At 42.7% G+C, this 22,984-nt stretch overlaps 1 protein-coding gene across 2 annotated transcripts in view; it reads left to right on the top strand.

Annotated features, from left to right (window-relative positions):
- Nucleotides 1-22,984, top strand: part of RPS6KA2 (ribosomal protein S6 kinase A2) — a 169,731-nt gene that overhangs the window by 46,583 nt on the left and 100,164 nt on the right. Inside the window, exon 1 of one of the 2 annotated variants that reach the window (XM_088666337.1) lies at nucleotides 16,715-17,183. The exons of the other annotated variant lie outside the window; for it this stretch is intronic. Within the exon in view, the coding sequence (XP_088522463.1) occupies nucleotides 17,085-17,183 (99 nt within the window). The 5' untranslated portion in view covers nucleotides 16,715-17,084. Of the gene's footprint in view, nucleotides 1-16,714; nucleotides 17,184-22,984 lie in introns of those variants that run through there. 2 annotated transcript variants of the gene reach the window in all.

Below are 22,984 nucleotides of genomic sequence, written 5' to 3'. Positions count from 1 at the left end.
AGTTCCTTCAAGTTGCTTTGACTGACGTTTTTCACAGTTTTGCTTGCTATGGAAGGCGGAGGTGCAGGGGAGCATCACCACTGGTCCTTAAATGAATTTTTCTGACTTCATTGAAGACTCTTGGGCACTGGCAATGATTGCTAAGTGCTCTGGGAGTCCAGGGAAGGAGGAAGCCTTGCAAGAAATGCTGTAGTAGCAGTGCACTTGTTTCCTTACAGACCCACAAAGATGGTTAGCCAGTTGGAGGAGGAGGAGGAGGAGGAGGAGGAGGAGGAGGAGGAGGAGGAGGAGGAGGAAGAGGAGGAGTTTGGATTTGATATCCCGCTTTATCACTACCTGAAGGAGTCTCAAAGCGGCTAACAATCTCCTTTCCCTTCCTCCCCCACAACAAACACTCTGTGAGGTGGGTAGGGCTGAGAGACTTCAGAGAAGTGTGACTAGCCCAAGGTCACCCAGCAGCTGCATGTGGAGGAGCGGAGACGCGAACCCGGTTCACCAGATTACGAGTCTACTGCTCTTAACCACTACACCACACTGGCTTTCACCAGTGCAATCAGGCCTAAAAGATGCCTGATTGCAGAAAAGGGATGGTTTCAAATTGGATGCAAGACTATATGTCGAGATTCCTGCATTGCAGGGGGCTGGGCTAGATTACACTTGGGGTTCCTCCCAATGTTAGACATATTTTATTTTAGGGTTAGGGTTTCTCTACCTTTAGTTCTCTTTGTTTGGAAAGATTCACATTTTGGTACATTGTGCGGTTTTTAAAGCCACAATATCCTTTTCAGACAAATATGGCAATGCTAGGCATATGTCTAAATTTTGCACACACATCCTTTCACAAAGCAAATTTGAAGTCAAGAGTGTTTTTAATGTTACATAGTTCACATCAATGGCTTCCAGCTTCATTGGATTATGACTAATGCTAGATGGTTCATTGATCCTTTTTCTTCCAAGACTCCAAGTGAGACAAAACAGAAGGAAACCAAGGGAGAAGCTTTGTATTGACCGATGCAACATTTCATGTTGTGAGGGCCTTTGGTGGTAGTGATATATGCATAACCTACATCTGGTTATGCTATTCATTGAAATTGACATGGCAGGGTATAGAACAGGGTTCCTGAATTGACTCAGAGGACTGCTTTAAAAAACATTTTTAGTCATTCAAGAGGACTGTATTAATCATGAGAATACATTGTTATAATTTTAATGCAGCATTTTCTAAATTAATTCTCTCTTAACCTTCTCTCTGCACCAACACAGATCTCAACTTCTCTATCTTAACTCTCCTTTATTTTCACGACCCTGTAGTATTCTTCATTCTATACATCAGCATATGTTATTATTTGTTTGTATTATTATTACATTTATATCCCGTACCTTCCCCCGAAGGGGTCCAGGGCAACACAGGTTGCTTTCTTCTTTTTCCATGTTCCTTCCTCACATTTTCCTGCATCTCTCTAGAGATGAGAAAGAACTGCAAACAACTAGTATTTGGAATCCTTATGAGGAGCACAGGGACACAGGAGGCTGTCTTATACCAAGTAGAGGGATGGATCTGTCCATTTCATTTTCTCATTTATTCCACTCTTAAATTCATTTTTTCAAATCAATTTGTGATTAGAAAAACAGAAGCCCTCATGAACACTCATCAGCAATTTTGTGTTCATTTTGCCCAGTATATACACATTTCTGTGGAATTTTATTTCTGTGAAACACACATGTTTGCGAAGCAATCTTCCCCAATGCAATGCATTCTTGTATGCTGTTTTCACTCATACGTTCATTTCTATGAACACTTTGCCAAAGTATATGCATTTTTCCACACATTACTTGGCTGAAGAACTGCACTGCAAAATTCAGAGAGGTGAATTTTGAAGGATGCCTTGTTTTGGTTCATGTTTTGTTTTGGAAAGTCCAAATTTGATACCTTAAAATGAAAACTGAACCAGCTTCTGCCCATCCCTAAAACCATTGACCCATCTAGCCCAGGATTGTCTATTGTGTCTGGCAAAAACTCTCCAGGTTGTCTCCCAACCCTACTTGGAGATGCCAGAAATTGTACCTGGGACCTTCTGGATGCACATATCCACAGATAGTTAGGGAGAGAAATGATTTAGATTGCCCAGGCCTGTTTTAGAAGAAACAATAATGTGTTTATTTACTAATTTATTTTCATTGTAAGGACAGACCCATGGAAAAATGTGGAGTCTAACCAAACCAGGAAAGGGAACCCCTGAATCTGCTAGGATTAATCACATCACATATTTATTAGAAGTTTGAAAACTCAGCAAGGTCTGTCTTAGCCTATTCACATGATATGAAAGAAATCCTTAAACAGCAAGGAAGAGGGGACAAGACTTAAGGATGTGTTGGCCATGTTTCCACATTTGAAGCCTACACTGTTACAATGTTTTATTTCCAAATACCATGCAAGACTTGATTGTTTTGGAACTTGCTCTAGTGCAAGCGTCCAACACAAGCCTTTGATAGGAGCCTGCTTGTGCCTGTTCTTAATCCTGACCACCGCACGTTCAATGGTTCTGTGTTGGCCTTGATGATTTAAAGTGCTTTGTTTTGGTGTTGATTAATGATTTCATGGGCAAGGCTGTTAGGCATATGTGTCTTTGTGTACATTATGCATTGAAAGAAACCTACAATTATTGTTCTCTAATCAGTCTATGCAGAGGAGGTGGCATATATAATAATAATAATAATAATAATAATAATAATAATAATAATAATATATTTATACCCCGCCCATCTGGCTGGGTTTTCCCAGCCACTCTGGGTGGCTTACAACAGAAAAATGAAATAAAATAATCTATTAAACATTAAAAGCCTCCCTAAACAGGGCTGCCTTCAGATGTCTTCTAACAATCTTGTAGCTGTTTTTTTCTTTGACATCTGATGGGAGGGCGTTCCACAGGGTGGGCGCCACCACCGAGAAGGCCCTCTGCCTGGTTCCCTGCAACTTGGCTTCTTGCAACGAGGGGACCGCCAGAAGGCCCTCGGTACTGGACCTCAGTGTCCGGGCAGAATGATGGAGGTGGAGACGCTCCTTCAGGTATACTGGACCGAGGCCATTTAGGGCTTTAAAGGTCCAGCACCAACACTTTGAACTGTGCTCGGAAACGTACTGGGAGCCAATGTAGATCTTTCAAGACCGGTGTTATGTGGTCTCGGCGGCTGTTCCCAGTCACCAGTCTAGCTGCCGCATTCTGGATTAGTTGTAGTTTCCGGGTCACCTTCAAAGGTAGCCCCATGTAGAGCGCATTGCAGTAGTCCAAGCGGGAGATAACCAGAGCATGCACCACTCTGGCGATACAGTCTGCAGGCAAGTCGAGTCTCAGCATACTATATAGTTCTCAACCATCTTTATTATGCTGGTCTACAAACAGTGCTTTTATTAGGGAACCAGTTTCCATTTTTGAATTCTCATAGGGGAAAGTGGCAGATTCATGGTAGGAATTGTGCTGTTAGCATCAAATATTACTCTTCATATACTACTTCCTTCTCTTTATTGATTTTAGTGAATAAACTGGAGATTTATGCATGCTGTTCGAAAATGAAAGGGTTCCTCTTCTCCTTTTACATCTCCTTTGATGTTTATACTGAGGCTGGGGTTTTTTTAAATAAATAAATAAATGGTGCAAATGGCCCAAGTATGACATCTCCAGGAATATCCAGGTGCAATTAGTGTTCCTATATCTGACTGTGGAAAAAAACACCATGTGTTTTAATGAGCGTAGATCCTACACAGATGTTAATTGTAAATCAACTTTCAGTGATTAAGACTGAAATTAGAAAATGTGACCTCTCTATCTTAGCAGGAGGCAGATTTGGATGCAAACTCTCTCATTATTTGCTTAGCTGGGACATCTGTCTGCTGTGTGTATATAATTAATGTTGCCAGAGAGTGTGCGGCTGCACATTCTCAGTGGAAAACTGTGGGCAGATGTGCCTGATAAATGGAGGTTCTTAATGTCATTGGATTCTAACAAAAGCTGGTGTCTGGCATGGAATAAGAGGAAGCCAACTAATGAAAAATGACCCAAAATATGACATCTCATCTTAAACATTTTGGCTGGATTCTCTCCACTTTAACTGATGTCATAGGATACCATATATCCTGATATCCCAAGAAATTGAGTAGGAGACTGCTATCTACTGTTTGTGGGAGCTGTTTTTCCAGTTCTATTTTCAACTTGGTCTCTCTCTTTTAAACAAAAAACAAAAAAAAACTATTCTGTCACAGTTATTGCAATCAGGCATTGCAATAGGATATAGCTACTACACCAGCACCTGCAAGCTTGTTCTGCATTTCAGAGTCCGCAATAGGATGGCGTTTTCTGTGCAGATAATTTGTTTCATGGGCTTCCCACACACCATAGTGTCTTCACTCCTTTCCATTTGGATGAAATCTGACTGCAAGGTAGAGCCTGTGGCTATGCCTCATCATATCACTGCATTGCATGCTTGGCGTGCAGCATAGCATAGCAGTAAAAGAGCCCACATCCAGAAAGTGCTTTAGAAAATGTGTTAATGGTGCCAGCATGTTAAAATATGTAGTAGGCTTAAGAGAGCTGTGTAGGGTGGTTAAAGCACTCCTGCATTCCTTTTCTGTCACCCTCAACACAGGTTTTTTTTTCTGGCATGAGTACCTGCTTTTAACATGTGGACATGCATACAAATAAAAAGTGGCAGTGTAGCTTGTCCACTCATGCTCTGCAATGGGCCATTTGGATTATAGGCATCGCCAAGGTGCTTGGTTTTGGTTTTTTAGTAGTTGCAAAGGTTGTGGTGTAAAGCTTGAATAGCAGACCTTTGGTTCAGGGTTATTCCATATGGAGAAAGGCTGTAGCTCATGTAGCTTTGCATGCAGAAGGTCCATGGGTCAATCCTTGGCATCTCCTGGTAGAGTAGAACCCTGTCTGAAACTCCGGAAAGGCATTAGTTACAGGTAGGTAGCCATGTTGGTCTGCCATAGTCAAAACAATTTTTTGTTAAAACAGAAAGGCATTGTTGTTGTTGTTTGAATTTATATACTACCCTATACCTGGAGGTCTCAGGGCGGTTCACAGAACAATCATGGTCATTTTCTGGGAGAAAGCATGCCAGCAACATAGCTAGCTAGAGGATGAAGTGATACCATGGTTTCTAGGTCAGTGGTTGGCAGATGACTCAGCAGGACAAATGATGTTCCACCTGGCCCTATAATGAAGCTTCAGACTCTGGTGTGATTACTCGTTCTGTGCAATATGTACCTTTAATGACCAAACTGCTCAAAGGCTGCCGAGTGCTTACTTGGCCTTTTAGGGCTCACAGTTTGGGAAGAAAGGATTCCACCATTTGCTGCAGTTTGACCCATGACCCCTACTGCCAATCACTTTCCATCCTTTCTTTGGGACTCTTGCCTCTGTCCCTGCTTCGTCATCCTCCACAGTCACTCAGTTTTGATTCCATATGTAAGCTGGGCTGTTTGCTTCTCAATTCAGTGCAAATCATATTCATATTTCTTTCCTTTCAGGCCAGTGAAGCAGGACTAGTGATGTGAGATGAGAAAATTCTCCGGAGAATATTCTCCACAAACTGTAAATTCTAATGTAAGAACCAGTTTTACAAAAGTGGATGCAGTGGTTGTTAGGATTTTGTGTACCTGATGTAGGGCAGTGTGATTGGTGTGAATCACATGAGTTGTCTGAGAAAAGTGTGGGAACGGAAGACTGCCTTATCTCTTCCGTCTGAGAGTGTTATTGGATTGTACTTTCACTTCTGCAGTGTGTGTTTTAGGGCTTGTTCTGCTTGAGCTGGAGAACACAGACGTGCTTATGGATCCTCTGTATATATTGTAAATAAAACATAGTTTAGACCTACGGATGTTTCTTCTTCTTGCTGCAAGATGCCAGACGAACTGTGTGCACTTTTCCAAGGAGGAGTGTTGCAGAGAGGCACTCTGGGGTGAAGGGGAATGCCATTCCAGAGACGTGTCTTCCTGGATTCACTCAGAGGTACTGGGCGTCTGTTGTCCCCTCCCCAGGAGTGCATTCCAACAGTGGTTTGGTGGAAGGGAACTTGCTTTGGTTCAAAGCTTAGCAGAGTGGCTGTGAACATTTTAAATATGCCACCAATGACAGCTCCAAAAGAACATAGCTTCAGTACTTCTGGACTTATTCATTCAGCAAAAAGGAATAGGCTTACTGTAGACAGAGCAGGAAAGCTTACATATGTAGCTCATAACTTAAAACTCCTAGAAGAGAAGAAAACACAGCTTCTAAAGAGCTGTGGTCTCTTCCAACTCTACGATTCTATGATTCTATGATTCATACATAAACAACATAATTAGAGTTCAAAGTTGATGGTAAATATATAGTTAGTGGCAGGCTTAGTGATTAACGTGAATTATTCACGTTGAACTTTCAATTTCAAGTCTGGTGTAAAAAAATCAAAGAATGAATAAAAGTATTGAATAAAAGTATCTGTACAGTTTTTGGTTGCCATCTGAACAAGTTTACCCATGAATAAACATGTATATTAACTAATCATATCATTTTCAATGCATTAAAAGGAATATTCTCCTATTTTAAATGAAAATTCTCTAATACTGTATTCTCATTAATCAAGACTATTCTCCAAAATATTCTCCAAAAGATTATTCCTGAGAATTTAACATCACTAAGCAGGACAGTCTTGCTTTGCCTCTATCCTTGGTTTATGGTGTATTAGTCACACAAATAGGTCTGAGGTGAGGGAGAAGAATGATGAAAAGGCTGATTATATCATAAAGGCAGAGGCAGCTCCCTAAATCAAAGGAAAAGAGCAGCACTCTCTTGTGCAGTTCCTAGACGAAAGCGGTCTTTAGAAGTGCCCTCAGGTGAGCGCTTTCCCAAATTAACTGGCACTTTCCCTTCCCTCTCAGCTTTAAAGGTACCCCTCCTGCCCATCTGAGCAAATCAGTTCAGGAGAAGAAAATGGACAGGCTCATTTGGCCATTATTATTAATATTGACAAATTGCATTGCTGCATAATATAAAAACAGCATGTAATCATCGGCTGCAGTGTAACACAGTTTAAAGTGCCCTTAAGCCCATGGCAGTCAATTACCTTAATCATTCTAAACAATGCAATGGATTGTAGCTTCCATCCTGGTCCCCCATACCTGAGAGTAAGCTGCATTGCATTCAATGGTATTTCTGAGTAAATGTAGTTAGGACTGAGCTTATAAAAGGAGAAGAACTGGTGACCCCCAAAAGGAGACAATAGTATCAACTTGTTACTACCAATAAAGGGTTCACACCATCTAGAGAATCAGTTCTTTTGCAGGTGCATCATAATTGTTTCTCCCCCTCCCCCAGCGTTTTATCAGTAGAGTTACGTGCACCTAAAGCCATTCATTTAATGGACTCAAGTGTGCCTATCTTTATTTATTGAATAGGCTGTAGTCCTAGCAGTGAGATATTTCAATAGGTAATGTAGATTGCGTTTTGCAGCCTTAATCTTATGGTGATTATTTTGGAGCCAAATTTTCTCCCAAAATATTAGGCAGGTGTTCCTCAGAGTTAAAACCCACAAACAAGATCATAATCCAGCTAAGAGTTACAGCATTCACCTAAGCATGTTTGCTCAAAAGTAAGTCCCATTGATTTAAATTGGACTTAATTTCTAGATGAGTATGCTTGTGAATGATGGCCTTAGACATTCTAACAGTGTGCTGGATTGTGGCCCATCTTGTGTCTACAAACATTAATAATTTTTCCCCCAGTAAGGTAACCTCCTACTGTTCTTCAGCAACCTTACAAAAGAGAACCTTGTTAATTACAGTTTATCCACAGATGGCTTTGAAAAGAGACTCTAGTGTTCCATTCCAAAATTGCACAGGTATTGTCATACCAAGCCCTTACCTGCTTCTAAGTAATGAAACTCTTACTTTAACAAAAGAAAACAAAAAAGCTAACTTGAATGCTGTACAGTGGTACCTTGGGTTACAAACGCTTCAGATTACAAACGCTTCAGGTTACAGACTCCGCTAACCCAGAAATAGTACCTCAGGTTAAGAACGTTGCTTCAGGATGAGAACAGAAATGGTGCTCCGGCAGTGTGGCGGCAGCAGGAGGCCCCATTAGCTAAGTGGTGCCTCAGGTTAAGAACAGTTTCAGGTTAAGAACGGACCTCTGGAATGAATTAAGTTCTTAACCAGAGGTACCACTGTACAATAAATTCTGCACTACAAAAATGTAGTGTGTGTGTTGAAATTTAACCATGTTTAATTATAAAATCTCAAGAGAGGAAAATTTGCCATTTTGTGAATGAAGAAGCCGCCATAGAAACCTGAACTGTATAACAGGTAGGTCAGGCAGTGTTTTCCTGGCCAATTGGCAACCTATTCCTGAGTACGTTGGTAAACAGAAACATTCTAACTCTTGGATGCAATATTCTTCCTGTTGGTAATTTCTAATGTATACAATGAATTATGCTATAGAGCAGCTTTCTTCACCCTGCTTCTCTCCAGTTGTTTTGACCTATACCTCCCATCAGCCCCAGCCAACAGGGCATCTACTACTGTTTTTATTGTTGTTTTCACTGCACAACAAGGTAGGATATCGCTCTGCAGCAAAGTCAACATTGGACCTCTATTGCCAGAAGAAACGATACAAAAAACCTCACACTGTACATGACAGTTACACTTTCTAATGGTTGCACAAATCAGATTTTTGTTCAACCTGTGAAATTACCAAGGGTATACTTAATTCATCGGAAAAGATGTCAGAGACTGTCAAAAACTCAATGTGGTTTCTTGTCAGGTCTTTCCGCACTAGTACAATGCTAGGCAAAGTAATCAGACACCAGGGTTTTTTAAAAAAATATTCTGCTCTGTATTCTTTCCAATCTATTTCTCCAGCTAGTTGGATGATGAGGCAGACATGTAGCAGATGTTGAAATCTGCTCTGTGTCTTTATTGAATATATATATATATAATGTCCTTTTTAAGTGGACAGAAATAGGTCTGTGATAAATTGGATAAATTGGAGCATCTGTGGTTATCATGGTTACTTGAGATGGGTATGGAGACTGTTGGCTGATTGGATTTCAACTAGCACAATCCCTTTTAAGATCTCCTACCCATTTAGAACCCCAGATTGTCAGAACATGTGTTTTTCCCCCCTACAGTGATTCTATCTAAGGACAGATGGATGAAGGTGGTTTTTTAAAATCGCCAAATATATTACTAATATTTGATAATTGAGACCACAAAAGAAGATAATTCTCCTGCAAGTCTCAGATGAGAAGGAGACCGGAGGGAGGGGGTGCAATTCCATACATTAACATTGATCTTAGAAGCCAAGCCTGTTTAGGGTCAGTTGACTAATCTGCCTCCAGCAGACTCTTGTGCCCCAGTGTTGAAGAGTGTCCCCCATCTTTCGAGCCTACATTTCAAGGGACAGCCCATTATTTGAAGGCATCCTATATCCAGGGCCGTCTTAAGGGTATCCAGCGCGTGGTGCAAAAATCCCTCCGGTGCCCCCCCCATTTCCCTCCTGGTGGGCAGGCTGGAGGGCGGCTCCTCCCACGAGGAGGAGACTCTGGGTGTGGCACTGCATGGTGGAGGCAGGCAAGGGCTGCTAGGAGGGTGCTGCCGGCAGGGCTGGAGGAGGCGGGTAGCAGCTGGAGGGCAGCTCCTACAGCAGGGAGGAGGCTCCAGGAGCGGCGCAGCATGGCGGAGGGCAGCGAACTGTTGCCGGGAGGCACCGCATCCAGCCTCACCTCTTCCTTGGCGCCCTCCAAAACGTGGTGCTGTGGAGCCCCACGCCACTAGCTTCTATGGGCAAGACGCCCCTGCCTATATCTGACGTGTTGCCAAGCAGCAGCAATACACTCCCCCTGGAAGTGAAATCAGGGAGGGGGAGTTAAGGTCAGGGTGGACTAGCAGAGCCAATCCACTGCACCTGCCAGCACACCTGTGGCACTCCAAGCTCACTGTCGCCTCTTCTGGGAGGCTAGTGCTGCAGTTCTACCCCACCAGGTAAGCTGCTCCTGCTGTCTGGTCCAAGTCCAGTTTAATGAACCTTAAGGAGGGAGACTCAGGGGGGCTGGATGTTGCCCATTAACAGGTAGTACCCTGACAGTAGACTAAGGCACAGCAGACTAAACATGGGTTACAGGTTTTCCCATGATGGTGAGTTGTATGATTTTCTATTTAAATTTAGTTTGAACTTACACATGTAAATTAGCACGTGTAATTTTTTATTGAAATCTGCATTCTCTTTTGTTATCTTTTTTTTTAAAAAAAGATGGGATGGCGTGCAGGACATACAATTGGATGCTGGGGCCAGGATAGGGCATTTCCGTTTGTGAACTGCTTTGAATCAAGTTGTCTTAGGTTCCAATCCATAAATAATAGGAGGAAAGATTTTAAGTAAGTGAATATGATGTTCCTACTCCTTGGTGTGGTGCCATTCTGGCAGGTGCATTACAGAGCAGCACAAGGATCTGCATGTGGGCACTTCTAACATAGTAGTTCCTGCATCTATAGCTATAGCTATATATCAAACTGACAGTTTTATGAGCGAGGCACTCTGTGTAACCAAAACGGAAATACGGATACGCCTAAGGGCTGCCTCCACAAGTGATTTATCTGCAGTAACTACGTAGCATGAATAGTGATGGCCAGCAACTTGGGCGGCATGAGAAGACAATTAGACAATTTTGTGAAGGATAAGACTATCAATGGCTACTCAGGTATCAGAAGCTGCATGCCTCTGAATATTCATTCGTTGCTGGGAATCACATGTGGGAAGAGCTTCAGGTTGGCCTCTATGGGAACAGGATGCTGAATTAGATGGGCATTTGGTATGATCTGGCAGGGCTCTGCTAAAATATCACCTGTGGTATCAGCATCTGTTTCCCTAAAGAATTGTTCCTTATAACTTCTCTGATAAGTGAGCCTCAGCCTACAGATGACTTACAAATAAGTACCTGCCTCTTCTCTTCCCATCCCATCTCTTTTTTGTGTCCTGTCTATCAGGTGTACCATGTATGATACAATCTTATGCATGTATACTTGGAACTAAGGATTGTGGCCTAAACTCTAATGCACTGTGGGTGGAATAATTTTTAATGCTTAATAATAATCAGGTAAATTTGTGTTCCTGTTATCATCTACCAAAAATGCTTAAGGTGAAGCTTATGTGGGTGGAAAGTGGCTTTTAAATATCCCTTTAGTTTACTTTAGGGCATTTTGTTTTTTAAAAGGCTGGGAAAGCGATGTATGTTGCATTGGCAAACCATAGCTATGGACTCTCTCTGAGCCATGTGGGATCTGAGCAATGATCTGAGCAATGATCTGCTTTTCACAGGCTCCTGAATGGGTATGGAGAGCCTATATGGCATTATGGAGAGGAAGGGTGGGATATAAATTCAATAAATTATTGTTACATCTAAATTTTTGCATATGATCTCTGAGTAGGTAACATGAGGCTCTCCACTTTTGAAACCTGAGAGCCACTGGCGGAGGAAGAGGAGTGTGTGGGGAGCGCACCGCCCCCGGCAGCGTGATCCTGGCGGGGTGCAATCATGGCTGCACCACACCCCCAGGACACACGCCAGCCCTGCCCCCGCCTGCTCTCCACCCCCCAGGGTTGGACCATGAAGCTCCGCCACTGCTGAGAGCCAATTGTTATTCCTTGCCTTAAATCACAAACGTCTCAGTATAACAAAGGCATACAATAAGACTTAAGCAGAGTAAAGGTGATAATATATAAATACCCAAAAGTTAAATCACCCACACTCTTTCATTGCCAGGCCAGTACTGAAAAGACCCTCCCTCCTTCTTGTAGCCACCCCTTGTACTATGGCAATGCAGTTCTCAGCCAGAGCCCACTCTTAGGCTATGTGGGCCCTTCTCTGCTTGTAGCAGAGGGAGAAAAGTTTTTCGCAACCCAGAATCGTTCATGCTCATTCTCAGCATGCTTTGTTCAATCTAGATTGATTGTAGATCCTGCTTGTCTGACAAGTAGTTGGGCATGGTTGCTTGGTATGTGTTTGAAAACACTTCCCTTTATTAGATCGCACATTTGAAAACCCTCCTTTTGCGATCTTGGTGTTTGTCCAACAACAATGTCATTGGGCAGACGTGGATACACCCCTCCATCGCCAGGACCACATACACCTGCTTTCAGATGGGTACACCACAGGGCAATGTAGAATCAATCTGCAAGAAGGTTTTATTTTGGGGATGAAACCAGTTTGTCAGGAGCAAAATATATGCAATAGATCTATATTGTTTATGGACTACATAGGAAAAAAATAGTTTCCATTTCTCCCCCAAGAAAAATATGTCATGTGTATAGAGTCTTAAGTGTGCCTTTGAGCACACAGTGGATATCTGCCTAGGACTGGGGCATGCCTAGAAGGAGCAAACCCAACATGTTTCCATACTGGCTATGCCACTCTAGGTTTTCTGGCTCTCCTCTGTTCTCCTCTGACTCTACAGATACTCATGAGCACATCTGAGCCTCAGTCTAATTGTGGAAATAGGTTCTAACAATGCACTATATAATGGCATTTTCTTCTGCTTCTTTCTACTGCATTGTACACACTAACATGTGTGTGTGCTTTCTATCATTTTTAGCCATGTTTTCTAGTTCAGTAAGATCTAAGTTCAGTAAGAGTCTGACCAAACTGTGGGAGGCAGTGGAAGACAGGAGTGCCTGGTGTGCTCTGGTCCATGGGGTCACAAAGAGTCGGACACGACTAAATGACTGAACAACAAATATCTTAAAATTGTTTATGGCTCTTCCAGGTTTTGTTCTATCTAGAAATTGCTCTCTATTTCTCCATTCTGTTCCTTAATAGCATTATCACATATAACTGTACAGACCCTTGCAAACACCACCAGATAAAAAGCTAAGAAGCTTTATTTATTAGAAGATTTGCACATGGTGGTTTATTAATAGCATTATTAATTACTACTTTATTTCCTAGCTGTCCATCAAATGGTAGTCTCTATAGCCAATATTTTCCTGAATGATTACGACTACATCCAATATTTTTTGATGGAAAAAGTTACCACTTTCAACAACTTTTGCTAATCAGCTTCCCCTCACCCTGTGATTGATTTCACCCCTTGACATCAGCCATGGAGTGTGGTGTGGTGCCAATCAATGGAGTTGTGACATTCTCCAAAGATGAGAACTTCCTTGAAGATACATGTCTTATTTCAAGTGAAAACAAATCAATGAAAGCTCCTGTTTTGTTTTGCAGGCATTATCTTTGATTTTCCCCTATTCTGCTTGGAGAAACATAAAACAGGTCAGCCTGTAGCTCTAGTGCTTTTCATTAGTGTACCTTAGAAACAATCGCCCATCTGGAATGGTCATTAGAAATCTTAAATCCCACATTACATTGAAGGCTTCAGCGGAGATAAGAGAATGCCCACAACAACTTTCCCATTGAAAACAGGACTCTTGTTACAGGACTCTGCTGTAACAAAAGAGTTGTGATGTAAAGGTAAGCTCTCCATGGCATATTGTGCCAGGCTGAGCTAAATGACCATACACTGAAGCTATTGCTGGATGCTGCCTATTGACTTGCAGGGGTCAGCACTCTTCTAGGACTACTAAGCAATTTGCCTTCTGCTGCACAATCTTGAGAAAGGCATCGTTCATCATTTCATACTGTAAGTTGTTTATTGCTGAATACAAATTTCCTAGATTCTATTGCACAGGTGCTCACAGTGGTTGTCTTCTAATGATCTTGATGACTTTTAATCAAAAATCTTTATAGGGCTATCAGAAGCTACTTGTGCTGAACCCTGCCACTGGTCTATCTAGCCTAGTATCTTCAACACTGGCTGTAAGCAGTTTTCCTGAATTTCAGATAGATCTTTCCAAGTCCTACCTGAAGATGCTAGGGACTGAACTTTCTATGTGCCAAGCACATGCTCTGTCACCAAGCAGTAGCTGTCCCCCAGAAACCACAATGTTCTGTACTAAAAATGCCAGCATGTTATTTACCCCTGAACCCCCCCCCTCATATCTCACTTTATGCATATCCATTTATTGATTTCTCTCCCCTCTCCTTCTGTGGTGGTAGAAGTTCTTCTGAGGGGAGTCAATTAAGTAGTTACTAGTACGAATCCCTAATCTCATTTTTTTGCAATGTAAATTGCTCCAATCATTGTTTGTCTGTAACTACAGTGGTACCTCCGGTTAAGAACTTAATTCGTTCTGGAGGTACGTTCTTAACCTGAAACTGTTCTTAACCTGAGGTACCACTTTAGCTAATGGGGCCTCCCGCCGCCACCGCGTCACCAGAGCACGATTTCTATTCTCATCCTGAAGCAAAGTTTTTAACCTGAGGTACTATTTCTGGGTTAGCGGAGTTGTAACCTGAAGCATTTGTAACCTGAGGTACCACTGTACATCGAAGCAATTTCCAATTTAATTTATTTTTGGCTTGTCCCTGTTTATTGGAACCCTGTTGACTGGAACCCCATCACATATGCCTTGGGTATATTTTATTGTCTGCAAATAATGTCTGTGTAGGTCTTTTGCTGGGATATAAAACAGTCTTTATCCTCCTGCATAGGCAAAATCTTCAAATTTACAATTTCCATTTTATGTATTATACTTGTATTCAGTCATAAATCACACCAGATTTGCCAGATCAAAATAATGCACAATTTTTGAAGCTGCTGCTGCTACTAAGAATAATAATAATACTGTAATTGCAAAACAATGGACAGTTTTGAATTGTATGGGATCAAGGACTGTACTGCCTTTCTGACCACAGAGAGGCATTAAAACTACTGTTTCAACAGCTGGAGCCAGTTTGTCCAGGAATTCTTTAACAAGACTTAGTTGTGATTCCTGTATTGCAGGGGGTTAACCTAGATGACCCCTGTAGATGACTCTACAATCTCATGATTCTAAGACAGGATGGACACATGCTGTTGTCCAAACACTAATTGACCCAAGAAGATGCTGATTACATATGAGGATACTTCTTGTGTGTACACATTCTAGTACAGTAAGTGGTGCATGAATATGGTGGACAAGAAGTGGGAGTTGTGTTGGGATTTCATGAGACTATAACTTAAAATATATTTCTGTCTTTTCTTATATTTCTGACTGGGTGGCAAATGGCAGTTGACCAGCATAATCAGCTGAGACAACAGAGAGACATGATTAGCAACTTTCACACATGCTACATTCCTCTTTTTAAGGCTGAATGATTGGTGGCAGTAGCAGTGGCCTCTGGGAACTATCTTCAGCATTGTGTTGTCATCTACATGTATCTGACCATCCCAACTGAGTCATGAATAAGTCATCAGACAAATTCATTGTCAGTGTGGGAAGGAGGCATCTCCATATTGTAACCTTTTTATGTGGAGACAGAATATTAGCAAGAGGGAGGTGCAATGTTAGTTTGGTGGAACAAATGTGGGGAAGAACTTGGGATTTTTTTAAAACATTAAAGAAATTCCCTACCCTACAGCTAAGATAGAGAGAAATGTTCCCAAGAGAAATTGCCAGCATAGGCTTCCAAGTATGGAAGAAGAAGAAGAAGAAGAAGAAGAAGAAGAAGAAGAAGAAGAAGAAGAAGAAGAAGAAGAAGAAGAAGAAGAAGAAGAAGAAGAAGAAGGAGAAACCTTCAAGTTCCACATTCAGTGGAGTGGCCATTTTGGCAACTGTTACTGCTGGATTAAGGAAACTGTGGCCCTCCAGACTCCAACTCCCATGAGCCTCAGCCAACCTGGCCAATGGTCAGAGAATTAGAATCCAAGGACATCTGGAGGGCCACAGGGTCCCCTTCTTTGCAACAGCAACAGCTCTTTGATGATGCCAGTGCTCATTTAGACATTTAATGTCACAAGAACATAATAGCAGCAATGTTTCATAATTTATGTACCTGACTCATTTTAGAGCTTGGTCCTTCGGATGCAAATATCAGCTGGCCCCCCAAGTGCTGCTCTCCCACCCAAACCCTTTGGGCACTCCTTTGCATTTTTAACATCCCTTTAATATCATTGCCATGCAGACTATCAGGATGATTAAAGAGGATGGTTTTTAAGTGCTTCTAAGTGCATTTAAGATGAAACTGTGGTTCTGAAAAGTCAAGGTGGTGGTATGCAGTTGGTGAGTTCTGGAATGTGAGCTTGTATGTAGAGATCAGATGGAATCTTTTAGTTCTGTAGCAATGCAAATGAAACAATCTGATGTTTCAAGGTATTGAATGTTCTCTCTAAAACTGAACCATTTTTTTTCTTTGTGGGGGTGGGTGGGTTGGTTGAAACTCTAGAAAAGTCATAAAGGAGGAAAGACATTTACGACATCAGTTGTTGTGGCTTGGGAAGCTGCATCTCTTCTGCAGCAGCCTGGTGTGACTGATTAACTGACTGACAGGAGAAATCTCCCAGGAGAATCTCCTTTGTTGAGCAGCTCATCTCTTCCCAAATCGGACCAGGATAATTATAGCTCTCCCTCGCTCTGCTGCAGTTTGCAAGCGGCTTAGGGCGGGAGTGCAGCAGGGCCCCTGCTTCCACTGCGCGATCCGGGAGAGCCGGGAAATTGACAAAAGACCTGCTTTAACCAAGAGGACAACTAATAGGCACATTTAATATTTATCTCCCATCTGCAAGGGCTGGGGATTTGGAGCTTCTAATGCGGGCAGCAAGAGCCCGGCTCCGATTGGACGTAGTAGCGGGACCGAAGGCGAGGGAGGGGCGCGAAGAGGGCGGAGAGGCAGCGAGTTGGGCTCGCAGTTGCAGCGAGGAAATGTAAACATCGGCGGCGGAGGCGGAGCGGAAAAGGCGCTTCATCTGCTCCGGGCAGCGAGCCGCGGGCGGCGGGGGCGCTTCTGGAGATGCGCCTCGGAGGGTCTTAGTTCTCTATCTCTGTCCCCGGGACTGGATGAATCCCCGAAGGGACCTCCCTTCCCCTGGTTGCCCAAGGGAGGAAGGCTCGCCCTCCGCTTCTCCTCCTCGGATGGATCTAACGCGGGAGTGTGCCGGGCTGCCCTAGCCGCGCGCGGCCACTGCGGCTCCTCGGTCGGCTCCGGTGCCTGCTGCCCTTCCAGACGGGGCGATGGAAATGAGCATGAAGAAGTTCACAGTGCGCAGGTTCTTCTCGGTCTACCTCCGCAAGAAGTCTCGCTCCAAGAGCTCGAGTCTCAGTAGATTTGAGGTAACCAAAAAATAATAATAGTACCCGGCACGGTCATAACTTCACCGGCGGCTGACAAAATGCTCGATGTTCAAGTTCTAAAAGATAGTTTTCTCTCTCTCTTTCCCTCTTGGGCTCATTGCTGCGGAATTTGCTAATGACGTTGCTGGTGCAAGAGTCTTAGGACAAGAGAAAAATTGTGTGAATTAGCCTTTTGAAAAATGATTTCATTTGTTTATCAAAAGTAATTTCACTTTCCAGCTGAAGGGTGGAAGGTGGTGTTGGGGAATGTTAGAACCAACGCAGTAGATCCCATGGGGAAACCATTTCCTCAGTTTTACAACTGTTTCCCTAAAGGTGTGGTCTCTTGCTCATTTTATTCCACCCTCCTTCCAAGGAGCTCAGGGGAGCACACTTAGTTCTCCCACCCTGCCCCCAAATAATCCTCACAACAACCTTGTGAGGTAGGTTATGCTGAGAGGCTGTGAGTGGCCCAAGGTCACCCAGTGAGCTTCATGGCCCAGTGGAGAGTTGAACTGAGTTCTCCCCAGTCCTACTTCCATACTTTTAACCACTCGCTCTGTTCCCACGGTGCTGCAGTTGTAGCCTGTCTACAGATAGCTGTCCCCTCAAGACCTCTCTTATTTGTGCATGGTAAGGCTAAGGTAGGTTTGTGCTTCAGGCTGAAATAAATAATACTTCTGTGGAATTTGGAAGCCTTCCGAGTCCAGTGGCAGGCAGCATCTCCATCCTTTGGGGTCATGTCAGTCTTTGAAGCCAGTGATGCATCTGTTCATTTCGCAACTAGTGTAAGCTGGTACAAGAGATTGTAAAGATTGCTAAGACCCAGTTTCACATATATTAGTAAAAATGGCATAAAAAATCTACAGCACAAAGCCATGCACGTTTGCCCAGGAGCAAGTCCTACTGAGTAAGGATCCAAGTAGAGTATGCACAGGATTGCAGCTGGACAAGACATGCCAGTACATGCCTACTAAAAAGCCAGCCTCAGCAAGTTCAGTGGGACTTTCCCCCGGGTAAAGATAAGTGTATCTTAAACAGGATTGTGGCTTTAAAAAGGTTTTCTGCTCTGCTTTTCCAATTCCTCTCTCTTGATCCCAACTACTGCAACTGAGAGTTTTGCTAGGGAGCTGTGTTTGATTCTATGGAGGTGTTCCTTGCTCGTGGTTGCACTGTTTGAAAATGGATTTTCTTTTGATGGTCTCTATAAGTTGGCAGCCTTGATAAGCACCTGCATTCAGACCATGCAGTACTGCATTTCCTCTGAGAAGAAACTATTATTCTAAGAGAAGTGAACTGTCAAGAGGACGGGGAAATGTTTAAGGGCAATTAAGGAAGTGGGAACACTGAAATTTTCTGTGTTGGGATGGGTCAGCTCAGATTTCTCTGTTCTTTCTTGATGCTGCTTCTGGCTGTCCACTTAGAACAGTGGTTCTCAACTTGTGGGTCCCCAGATGTTGTTGGACTACAATTCCCACAATCCCTGACCACTGGTCCCGGTAGCTAGGGATGATGGGAGTTGTAGTCCAACAACATCTGGGGACCCACAGGTTGAGAACCACTGACTTAGAACAACAATATATCTGCATGTTAAAAGCAATTGAAATACAACATAAAACAAGGGATTGCTAAAGTTAAGGCAGGGAAAGCCCACCCCTAGTGGTCAGTATTGAACAAAAAGATTTTTTAACAACATTAAATAATGTAAAACTATTTTCAGAACAAGCAGAATGTGCACCTTTTAATTTTTGCCGATCTTAGCAATGCTGACATGCTTCATAGTTAAAAATGTAAAAGCTGCCTTAGGGAAACCATGGCCATTCACACCTTTCTTCACTGTCAAGGCGCACGTATGTCTTTGCCCCAATTGGACAGCTGCTTGATGGAGTTGATGCCAAGTAAATGCCAGCAGTTTTCAGAAGTGGACATCTTCTGAGAAGGCTACCATATGGATTCAGGGCAAGTGAATGGCAATTGGTCATCTATTTTAGCACCCAGTAGGGTTCAAGAGGTGAATGAATGAATCTGTTTATTACGGTCACTGACCAGAGATGTTCAATAGGTGATTTTTTTAAAAAGAAAAAAATGCAAGAATTCCTTCTACTTGACTGTGTTACTGTACTTAGGAATACTTCATTACAATACTCTTTAATGTTTTTGTTGTCACCTGATTGTGACAGTGGATTCCACACCCTCCACTCAGGTGGCTCCAATGCTCTCAGTCGTTTTCATAGAAATGTGGGATAGAAATATTGGGAACAGATAATAAGAAATGTGTTTAATAATAATAATAATAATAATAATAATAATAATAATAATAATAATTTATACCCCACCCATCTGGCTGGGTTTCCCCAGCCTCTCTGGGTGGCTCCCAACTAAGTATTAAAAACACAATACAGCATTAAACATTAAAAACATCCCTAAACAGGGCTGCCTTCAGATGTCTTTTAAAAGTAAGATAGTTGCATATTTCCTTGACATCTGATGGGAGGGTGTTCCACAGGGCAGGCACCACTGCCGAGAAGGCCCTCTGTCTGGTTCCCTGTAACCTCACTTCTCACAGTGAGGGAACCGCCAGAAGGCCCTCAGCACCTACAATTCTTTGTAGGAAAAAAGTTCCATGTTCAAATGGGGCTTAGTTCTGAGAAGACATGTGTGTATAATGTTACTTATAGTTTAGTTACTAGGTGGCACTGAACTTAATTGTATTTGTTCCTGAGATCATCCTCCATATGTGAGGAATGGACAGTGGTTAATGTAACACTAGTTTTGTTTTGTTTTTTAAGATTGAATTGGGGGGGGGTATAAATTACAGCCGAGATAGCTTAATGTCTGTTTTGGCATAAATGTCTGGAAATCATTATTAAAGATTGCTGAGTGGCTAGGTGATAAAATGGCAAATGCAATTCAGTGCTAACATGTGTAAAGTGATACATGTTGAGGCAATGAATCCTAATTCCACGCATAAGCTCATGGGGTCTGACCTTGGTGTGCCTTGACCAGGAATGAGTCCTTGGAGTTGTAGTGGGCAGTTCTATGAAGATGTTGACCCAGTGTGCATCAGTTGTGAAAAGGGCAGATTCCATGCTAAGGATTATTAGGAAAGGAATTGAAATTAAAACTGCCAATATCATAATGCTGCTATACAAATCTGTAGTGCAACCACATTTGGAATACTGTCTACACGCAGGGGTGCCCAAACTATTTTCAATGAGGGCCAGATTTGATGACGTGAACATGCGCGAGGGCTGGCCAAAATTGTGTTTTTTTTTCAAATAAGACTTTATTGTTTAAAATATTGCAGAACATAACATATGTATGATATAAATACAACGAAAATTTTCCTCTTATCGTATCCCATACAAAAAAGATAAATACAAAAAACTAAATGCATAATTCAAAATAAATTCTTCTTCGCAATGTGAACAGTATACCATCTTTATATTACATCCTATTTCTTCCCTCTTAGACACTTCCCGTCCTTCTAATATTACAATTTCAAATTCTTTATTTTCTACGGGTCTTCGTTATAGTTTTCTTCCTTTCTTCTCTATTTTTCCTTAATCTCATTTTTATATTACAAACGTTATTCTATACCTGCCAATATGGAATTATTAGGATAATACACTTTTAGATATTTTTTGTAAACATTCCACTCTTTGGATACTTTTTGTGTTGATGATCCTCTTACTGAGTCAGTAAGTTTAGCTAGTTGTACATATTCTAGCATGAGTGTTTGCCACTCCAATACAGTGGGTAGATTCTCACTCTTCCACTTTCTTGCCACTAATACCCTGGCCGCAGTCATTGCATACATCAGTAAGGATTTTGTTTCTTTTTGAGTTTCTGGTGGTAGTATGTTTAATAAGAATACTTCCGGCCTTTTTTTTATTGGTTGTTTAAATAATTTTTTAATTTCTTCATATATATTATTCCAAAATTGTTGACAATTTTTTTTTAGGATTGCTGCTGTTGAGTTTTTTTTTCTTGAGCTTTTTTTAGGATTGAAGTTGATGAACTCTTTTTGGATTTTACCCCAGGCCATATACTGCCACGGGGGCCAAATTAGGTCCCCGAAATGGGCTTTGGACATGCGTGGTCTACAGTTCTGGTTGCCTCACTTCAAGAAGGATATTGTAGAGTTGGAAAAGGTTCAGAAAAGGGCAACCAACTTGATCAAGGGGGTGGTGTGACTCCCCTGTGAGAAAAGGTTGTACTGTTTGGGACTTTTTAGTTTAGAAAAAACACAAGTAAGAGGAGACATAATAAAAAGTTTATAAAATTATGGATGGAATATAGAATGTGGATGGAGAAAAGTTTTTCATAACACTAGAGCTTATAGGCATCCAGTGAAGCTAAATGTTGGAAGATTCAGGACAGATGAAAGAAACTACTTTGCACAGCATGGGCTTACCCAGTGAGGGCAGCTGCCTCCTCAAAGCAAAAATAATAATAAATGGTAACTTGGAAAGCAAGCTGCGTGAGCCCTGGAGGCCCCCCACATGCCTTCCCCACGCCTCCCTCCCGACAGTGCCAGGCCCTCCTACCCCTCCCCGTGTTCTCTTCCTCCGGCGAGGCAGGCAGGGCGCGCCCAAGGCGAAGCCGGTCCCTCCCCAGGCGGCCTGGGAGGAAGCTCATAAATAGAGCGCGGCCGGGCGGAGGAGGGCGCCTGCCGGAGCATAGTGCAGTACATAGAGGGGGATGCTGCCCGCTTGCACGCCCGCCTGCCCTGGACTCACTGGTTCGAGACCCGCCAGCTGCCCTCCTGGCATGGCTTCGCTGTTGGGTTCATACGCCTGGTCTGAGAGGCTGGAGTGCTCCTCACTGGAGCTGCCCGACGGGGGCGCAGCATCCCGCAGCGTTGGAGGGATCAAAAGGCTGCCCCCCATGCCCCTCGCTAGGTACGCCCATGTTCATTCGTCTTTTCCATGCTGAAATGTCACAATCTGAATGACCATGGCTCGCCCCCCCCCCCCCAGTTTTGATCCTGGGTATGCCCCTGTAGCACAGCACATAGTTAAAATGATTGAATTTGCTCCCAACTTGGATCACATCAGAAGAGGGTTAGAGAAACTCACGGAGGATAGGGCTATCAATGGCTACTAGCCACAATGGCTCTGTTCTTCTTCCACAATTGCCTTTGAATACGAGTTGCTGGGGATTGCAGGTGGGGAAAGTGAGGTTGTGCTCAGATTCTGAGTGTGGGTTTCCTATATGCATCTAGTTGGTCACTGTAAGAGCAGGATGTTGGACTAGATGGACCTTTGGCCTGATCCTGCAGGGCTCTTCTTATGTTCTCTTTGAGTAGAGTTGGGAGTTTCCTCTTGCTGTTCTGTTCTCATTTAAGAGAGACAATGAAGCTCTTGTCTAGCTTCCTGAATGGTGTGCTCTGTAAGCCTTCTGTGATACGGTGTCAGAAGTCAAAGTTTTAAACCTACGGATTCCAAACCAGACAAAGAAAATGGCATTGTTCCATGCACCAAGACTCCCCAGCTTCCATGATCCTGCAGCATGGGCTGAATGGAAAGAAAGAGTTGCTTGCTTTAGCCTAGCTGCAAAAAGAGTTTAAAAAAAAATAGTGCAAGTACGTTCCATCCTGGTATGGGGAAAGAAGCCAGCACCATTTATAAATCATTTTCTAGCCATTTTAAATACTGGTGGTGGTGATGGGGAGGATTGCATCCTTTGTTTGTTGGTTGGTCTGTTAAATTATTATCCCACTCTTCCTCCCAAAGGAGCCCAGGGCAGCAAGCACACAAGCAATATAACAATGAAAGCATTTAAAAACAATTCCAAAA

Source organism: Zootoca vivipara, chromosome 3, assembly GCF_965207765.1.
Source record: "Zootoca vivipara chromosome 3, rZooViv2.hap1.1, whole genome shotgun sequence".
NCBI lineage: Eukaryota > Metazoa > Chordata > Lepidosauria > Squamata > Lacertidae > Zootoca > Zootoca vivipara.
The sequence above is the reverse complement of the archived record's forward strand: the minus strand, read 5'-3'. Positions and strand labels throughout refer to the sequence as shown.